This window comes from Cheilinus undulatus, linkage group 18 (genome assembly GCF_018320785.1).
Source record: "Cheilinus undulatus linkage group 18, ASM1832078v1, whole genome shotgun sequence".
Taxonomy (NCBI): Eukaryota; Metazoa; Chordata; class Actinopteri; order Labriformes; family Labridae; genus Cheilinus; species Cheilinus undulatus.
This window is the reverse complement of record NC_054882.1, coordinates 15609898-15618368: the sequence shown is the minus strand read 5'-3', so window position 1 is coordinate 15618368 and position 8471 is coordinate 15609898. Positions and strand designations below refer to the sequence as shown.

Genomic DNA, 8471 nt, shown 5'->3' with positions numbered 1-8471 from the left:
TATTCAAAGGTCTAAAAGAGTCAAAGAAAGCTTAAACTAGACAAAAAAATGCAAGGCGCTGAAGTGAAATGTGCAGAATAAGACCTTCAGTAACTGTGACCTTCTGTGTCCCTCTCTGTGTGGCAAAGACACAAAACTGAGTTTTCATTTATTGAACCAAAAACCTTCAAAAAAAGTCTTTCTCCATCAATCCTCAGTGTTGCTCCATCATTACGCCAAACAGAACAAACACTGAGGTGTTGACTGAGGTGAGTTTAACAGCAAAGGCACTGATAAAGAACCGTATTATTTTGATGTAAATCAGAGTGAGAAAAAGACTCTTCTAGCAGCACATCGTTAAAAAAAATGGGCAAGTGGTTTTTTACACACAAATGCAATATCAATGATAAACACCCAGTAAAATGAATGTTCAACTTCCTGCTTCATTGCTTGATGGCGGCTTAAAGCTGGTTATAAAAAAGGACAATATTCTTTTTTATATATCATTTTATTAAAACAATAAAACATCCAAAGTGTTAAGAGAGGAATACAAGCACAAGAACAGATAGGCAACTGGAACGTTTCATTGTGAACTCGACAGTGCTCTGCAAGATAAGGTTGTCGGTGCATTGTAACATCATGAATTATAAAATTCAAAATATAAAAAGAATCAAATACATCTCGATAGTGGTGGTGCCATCTTACCAGCGAGGAAGCCAAAGTTACAGTCAGTGTGAGAGAAATGACACAAATAATACACTAGAACTACACACTGCTGCTGCAGACATTTAAGACATTTGGCCCTGTATTTACCAGTGTACACATCAGTATAATGACCAACCCAAATTATACAAAAGCAGAACGTAGTTTACTGAGTGTGTTAAGCTGAAATACAGCGGAAGTAATTTTAAAAGATCCCATGTGAATGGGACATAATAGCTCTACAGACATTTAGATATAGTACTGAGGAATTACAAGGTTAGCTTTGTACAGGGCAGAAGCTGGTTTACTGAATTGCACCCTCATTCCCCTAAACATAAATTATTAGACTTAAAAAGCTTCATTTTATAACAGAGTTCTTCAAGTACACTTCAAAAATGTTGGCAAATGTATTCCATGTAGTTTTGGTTTGTATTCAAGACAAGTCTGACAAATGATGTTGTATATTATTTAGTTGTTTTCATATTTTCCCCCACTTATGCCATTCAGTCTCATGTGAAATAATGTTGAAAGTAATGTGACTAATACTGGGTTTAAACTTTCTGAAATAATGGACAGAAGAACAGACTGCAGTTCCTAAACCTGCACTGAAATGGAAGTCTTAAAGGGATGTTTTGGTATTTTTGAAGTTGGGTTGTATGAGGTACTTGGGAATAGTAGTAGCCTCCAGAGATTTTAGTTAGCATTTCCCTTTTAACGGGATACGCCTGAAGAAGCTAGGCTATACAGCAATACAGACAAGTACACTTTCTCCAATTTTGCAAGTTTCGGGTAAAAATGCAACCAAAAACAACGTTGGCTGAAATGTACGCTATATTATTATTTTTTTTTTTAAAGAGTTTTATTTTTCACACGGATCATCTTTGGAAAGTTGAGGCAGGGTACTCTGGATGGGGAGTGATGCAGGTTACAGATGTCTGTGAGCCACTATTCTCAATCAGAAGTGTACTGAAGAAGTGTTGTGAAGTCCAGCCTTTGACAACAGTAGCTTTCTATGATAATGGGTTCGCAGTTTTACACACCTACATCAGCAGGTAACTTGTCTCCAGTCGTCAATGTTTCTTTCCTCTTCCCCTCAATCCTCCATCTGCAGAAGTCGTTCCTCTGTGTTCTCCGAGTTATTAAAGTATCTCCTAGAATCCACAGTAAACGAACATCATCGTCACTTCATCATCTAAACCACTTACTTTTATTTTAGCTTAGTTTGCTGTTGTTGTCTCTGTTGAAGCTGCAGACCAAAACTGCTGATTGGGAGGTGGCAATATGCCAAAGCAGAAGAGCACATAGTAGAGGACTGCACTGCAAAATAGTGCAAACTGTGGGCCCATAATCATGGAGAGCTACTGCTGTCACAAGTGGAAGAGCACAACACTTCTTCAGGACATTTCTGATCTAGGATAGCAGCTCACAGACGTCTGTAGCCTGCATCACTCCCCATTCAGAGTTCCCTGCCTTACTGAACGGTGGTGTTTCACCAACCTTATTGAACTTCCCAAGGATAAACTGGAGAAACAGATCCTGACCAGAAGCGCTGAATGTGAATTTTTCATCCAGGTAAGTTTATGGCTGTTAATTTATTCTACTAACGGCTGATAATAAGACAAGCTACAGTCAGCACAATATGTTTACCTTATGAAAACATTGTGTTAGCTGTTGAGGTGGAAACCTGAGCTGAAATAACTACTTTAAGTTTAGTGTGTTGTTTTCTCTGTTGGAAAGAGTTGATCAGATATGCTGAAGCGGAAGAACATGTAGCCAGTAGCCAAAGCTTGCACTGCAAAATGGTGCCAAACACTGAGGCTTTCTAGTTTCACCTTAAACTCACTAACTAACGTGGCAAAAGTGTACCTGTCTGTAGAGCTGAATAGCCTAGGTTTCTTGCCAGTATGGCCAGCGAGTCTTCTTAAAGGGGCATCGTTACCCCTATCTCTGGAGGCTGATGCTGACTACGACTATTGCCAAGTTCCTCATATGACCCCAACTCAAAAACCCAGAAATATCCCTTGGATAATATAGTTTTGATTTATCAGTAATAAAGATAAAAATCAATTTGTTTAATCCACAGATAGTTTTTGTCTGACATCCTGTTTGAAGTCCAAATGTCTGAGTTAAATCTAAGCGCTATGTCAAATCTGAGCTATCTTTAGCTATATATGTGATATAAATCTGTCCAAAGCCAAAACTGATGAGAGGGTCAGTCACTCAAATTAGACTGCATAATCACTGCAGAGCTCATAAATAACAGAACAATTAATAACCTCGGTGGCGAGCTGTTGCTTGTCTTGAATCGATTAGCGGTAATGACTTGTCAGCATGTGTGCAGTCGCATCAGTGGCTAGGCATATGAGAAGTGTAAGTGTTTTCAGTGACCGAGGTTATAAAAACACAGTTATAGCTGGGGCTCATGATGTTTTTTTTTCTTTCGGCAAACAGAAGCATGAAACATTCTGCGGTAGGATTGTTTACCTTTCTTCCTCCCCTTCTGCTCGATGCGTCACCATCCCAAGATGCATCAGAACACAAAGCGTTAAAATGTTAACATTGTTAACAAATAGTAATCATATTAAAATCTTTAAACAGAAAATAGTCTGGAATCCTTCTCCTGTACAGCAACTGGCGTTTGTTGATCCCCTCCCCCCTAGTTGGTTTTGGCAGTGGTTTAACACTTGTGCTTCATGGCAAGCTGTAGAAAACATTGGGGAGGGGGTTGGGGAATAAAAAAGTGAGAATCCTTCTATACCCCAGGATTCTAACCAAATAGAAAGAAGTGTAACTGTAGCAGGCTGTCCTTAATAGAATACAGACAAGTTAAGTCAAGACATACAAGGTAGGAATTGGACTATTTAGAGTAGTTTAACACAAAAGAAAAGGCTAGTCAGGCAGGGATACTTTAGAAGTGATTGTGGATGAATGGATGGATGAATTACGGTATTAGTGAGGCTTGTAATAAGCTCAGCTGGATAAGCTTTATTGATTTTATAAATCAGTCATGGTCAATATTAGTATTTCTGGCTACCATTACACAATGAAGACAAAAGAACACTCCAAGCAACTCACATGTCAAGAGATAGATACTAAAGAATTTCCAAGTCACTGAACATCAAACCTGGAAGGCTTGTAAAAGAATAAATGAGGCAAAATATAGGACAATCCTGGGGGACAATCTTATTCAGACTACGAGAACTACAGCTTGAGAGAAGATTTATTTTCCAGCGAGACAATGACCTGGAGCATACAGCAAAAGGCACACAGAAATGGTTTACAGACATCAAGGGGAATGTTGTGGAGTGGCTGAGTCAAAGCCCAGACCTCGGTCCAATAGAGAATAAGTGGCTGGACTTGAAAAGGGTTGTTCACACCTAATCTCTGTGCAACCTGACAGAGCTCGAGCAGTTTTGCAAAGAAGAATGGCGTAAGATTGCAGGGTCCTGATGTGCAACCCTGACTGAGACCTATTCACATAGACTCAATGCTGTGATTGCAGCCAAAGGTGACTCTACTAAATACTGACATGAAGATGGTAAATATTTATGCATTACATATTTTTATTTAACTGGCATTACTGCATATTAAATATGTTTGTACTTTAACATTAATGATTTTTTTTCCACCATGATTGTTTTATAAAATCAACTGAAGGGTAAAACATCCAAGGTGCTGAACACTTTTTATAGCCTCTTTATGTATGAATGGAGGCAGCACAGACAATGGAAGTAGTATGAAGCCCGTTTAAGTGGAAAAAGAAGAACTGAAATCTGCAAACTGAACAAGTGGGGGCAGCAGAGCAGCACTGAGAGATGAGCGGTCTGGACTGAATCTGAGCAGAGCAGCTCAGGCTGTCAGAAAGAGATGCACAGAAGGTGAATTGCAGAAGTGAACTAAAAGCAGGAGAGTCAAGGTGACCCTGTCACACTAACACAGATGATTAGTAAGGCACTTGGCTGTAATTTGTAGCATTCAGGGGTACACTTAGAGCTCATGTAGATGACTAGAAAAGTCAAAGAATCCTCAAGTACTTCTCGTCAAGCCAATGTACAAGTCATCCTCCGACAGAACATGCAGACAGGCTTTTTAGTTCTATCAGGACTTACTCCATCTTTGAGGCTGCTGACAGAGAGCCAAAAACACGCAGCATGGGGACTCCTGATACTAATGCATAAGACGAATGATTAGCAAAGAAAAACATGGAAGATAATGGCAGTAAGTGAGATGGAAGCACAGGCAAATGAGGGATTCTTTGCTGGGGTTCTGCAGTCAATGTCTCCTGAAACCTCTAAAGCTGAGGCATTTTTCTGCACACATCACAGTTTTTGTTATTTATCACAGTCGGGGAGCACATCTTCAAGCAGTATGAGGGCTTTGAAACACTCTTTCAATTACCCCAGTACTGCTTTATGCATGAAAGCAGTCATATTAGTAGAGAGTGGATGGCTGTAGCCAGAAAGTCATTGACATCCCACTTGAGATGGCCCGTGTCTCTCTGTGAGCACGGCTGAGGTAGCCGAGCTGAAATCACAGGGGTGTTTGATCTATTGTGTGCACATTATCAGGTGCACTCAGTAGATTTCTTCTTGTGTTTTGCAGTAAAAAAATGATATTATGTTAATAGCCTCATTAAACAGCATGCAATTAGTTTTCCTGAAAAACAAGAGATATGAGATACATGCAGGATGAGGGAAGAGCCAGTGGAGAAGTACAAAAGAGAGTAAATGAGGGAAGAAGAAGAAAAAAGCTATTATCTTCCGAGAGCAGCAGGCTGCACAGCTGAGGGGTTCGAGTCACAATAAAGCAACTCTTAGAATCTCCTCGGGTTTAAGTAAAATGTTTGATCTCATAGCTGAACTAATAATGAGTTTATAAGCATGACGAGATATTTTTTGCCCCCCTGAGGTTAGACATTGTAATGCATCTTAGCAACATATATCCTCACCTTGTGCGCAGTGACAGCGAATTGCTCAGCGCTGTTCATCATGTCTGCAGTCCTCTCTTCAGCCCGGCCTAACCGCTCCCCACGCTCATTCAGAGCCTGGCTGGCCTTCTGCACGGCGCTCGTCACACTGTCTGCAGCTGAGTGTAGTATACTGTTACCTGCAGATAAAGGTGAGAGGAAAGACAAGGCACAGGAGGGAGGAGAGAGGCAAAGTAGGACAGAAGGAGAAGGGAAAAGACAAAAGAGGAAAGATATTATTCCTTCAGTAAAGAAAAGGATTTAGGAGACTTGCTTTAACAAATGTGTGCAGTTTAATCAGTGACCATTTGCATTAGTGCTAATAGTCGGAGACGACATGATGTAAATGGCATCCATCAGGTGCAATGTAGGAAGGTGGCTAATGAGATTCCTTCAAACCGGATTTTCTTCAAGTAAAGATCAAGTGAAATTAACCTTTTCAAACTTCAAAGTGAGCAACATGAAGACATGCAGCGCCAGATTTATTGTCTCTTTTGAAGAAAGTGTCATCCCTGCTTACACTTAGCACTGCTTTTCTTCAGTTTTGAACCTTCCTGCCCACGCCATTACTCTTAATTTTCCTAAAGTGTAGAGTAATAAAGATAGGATATATGCCCGGCTGCACAGGCAGCCCTGGAGACCCAGAAGTGGATATAAGAAGGGAACACACCTTCCGATAGCCGTGGCAGCCCTGCGGATGTTTCCACTGACAAGCCATTAATCTGCTGCATGCCGGGAGTGCTGCTGTTACGTCTTACAATAGCAGGCAGACTGAGAACAGCAATCTTCCTGCTGGTCTCTCTTTATTGACAATGCAACTGCATTTTTCCAGTTGGGTGGATTTTATGTTGATGAATTTGGGGCCAGAAGATTAGTTTCGGAAGAAATATAAAATGTTCTTAAAGTTGTTGCTGACTGGCCACGTCAGCTGCTACACATGGAAACTTTCTACAACTATTAGAAAACAGCAATACAGGCTTCAAGCAACCACAAATAAATTATGACTATATTCATACTGTTCCGCTTATCTTAAAAGGATATTTCAATATTTTTGAAGTTGAGTTGTATGAGGTACATAGCAGTAGAAGCGGCACTATACTAGTGACAAAAACACAGAGACTTTCTGGGTATAAAGGATAATGCTTCAAACATTTTTGATAGTATGTACATTTGAGTCAACATTGTTTGGGGCTCATTTTCTACCCAATACTCGCTAAATTCCACAGAGAGAAACTGTACCCATCTGCTGTATAGCCTAGCTTCCTGGCCGGTACAACCAGCGAGCCCTTATTAAAGAAACAATGCTCACTGAAATTACTGGAGACTAATGCCCCGACTACTGCTACATACCCCATATGACTCACCTTAAAAAAACTGAAATATCCCTTTAAGTTTCCATTATTTTGACTAAAAATATTACAAAAAATGTTCATCAACAACTGTTTTTTTCCTTGAGACAGACAGGATGATAACATGCAAAAACAGATGTTCGATAATAAAACTGACAAAAAATATTTTCAGTTTTCATTTAGGAGACTGAACTAGTCTACAATGGAGTGCTGGACCATCATATTCAAAATTCATATTTGTCCACTGAATGTATAATCCATAAATTTACAAGCAGAGGTAAGAGAGCAGTAGGAGCATTTGTCTGTGTGCATTCCCTTGTGAATCAGTGTGACAGAGAAAGCATGAGCTGTTAGGCAGGTTGAATCTGTAGCTCTTCTGTGAGTGTTAGGGGTAGTTTTTGCATCAAATGACACCTAAAAGTGGTAGTTGTAGATAGTGTGATAGTAGAAGTCAGACTCATAGTACTGGCTCCAGCTGCAGGACTGTACTCTTCATCATCCCAGCTGAAAGCAGCCATGGTAGCATACCCAGACTTTGTATCAAGTCTTGTTAGTCAAAAAAGGTTCTCCAATGTAGGAAAACCAGCAGGATTTAGCCAACTAAAGAAGGAGACATGGCACAGTAAAATAAGTATCAGGCAATGGTTAATAAATCCTCATCATGCCATGTTGAACTGAACTTCAAGAAAAGAGGAAATTTAGGTTTTGACAAGAAACTTGAATAAATTTGCTGTCTCATATTCCCACCAAATGACACAATAGTATTGATATAATCAATAAGGACTTGGATTGTTGAAGAGTATCAATAGGTTGTTTGTAGTCACACGAGCCCAATGACGCACAAATGTCAGATGGGGGAATCAAGTGAAGGGAATCAATGGAAACAGAGAAGATTCAATACAAGCTCTAATTGGATCTGCATGCTGCAAGTATCATCAGAAAATTGTCCACGGCTTAATCAATTTGCCTGGTGTAAAGGCGATAAGTAACACATTTTACTTTGGCCATATGCTAGGAGCCTTTCACTGAGCTAAGAGGCTTTCTACACCTATTTAACGGCTTTTCTCCCTTGTTTTGGCATAAACATGCTTTTATTTGAAGCAGTGATATACAAGGTATGGCTATTAAACCTTGTGGTTCAAAGTCACTCTGAGTGTTCTACATTAAAGGTTTGGTATTCACAAACAACTGCTGTAAGTTTCCAACAAGAGCCGTCTCTAGTTCACTGCTAGCTACTGATTGAAATGCACAAGGTTTTGCTAAGATATTACTACCAGGTATGAGGAAGCCTTACCCGACAAATCTGCTTACTGTGATAAAGTAGTCTATTTCAGGAATGGTTCATTTGTCTGAATTCACATCATACTGACACTTTCACTCAGAGTGAACATCAGCAAACAACTGCTGATCAGCACATTAAAAATAAGAAGATCTGTCGTCTGGTTTCACATCAATGGATGGTGTTACGGTTTAAC

At 39.9% G+C, this 8471-nt stretch overlaps 1 protein-coding gene across 1 annotated transcript in view; it reads right to left on the bottom strand.

The window, feature by feature from the left end:
- Positions 1-496: 496 nt before the first annotated feature.
- stxbp6 (syntaxin binding protein 6 (amisyn)) overlaps positions 497-8471 on the bottom strand; it is a 112590-nt gene continuing 104615 nt past the window's right edge. The window contains exons 5-6 of the mRNA XM_041813001.1: positions 5630-5787; positions 497-3382 (exon numbers count right to left, since the gene is read on the bottom strand). Coding sequence (XP_041668935.1) covers positions 3359-3382; positions 5630-5787 — 182 coding nt within the window. The 3' untranslated portion in view covers positions 497-3358. The remainder of the gene's footprint in view (positions 3383-5629; positions 5788-8471) is intronic.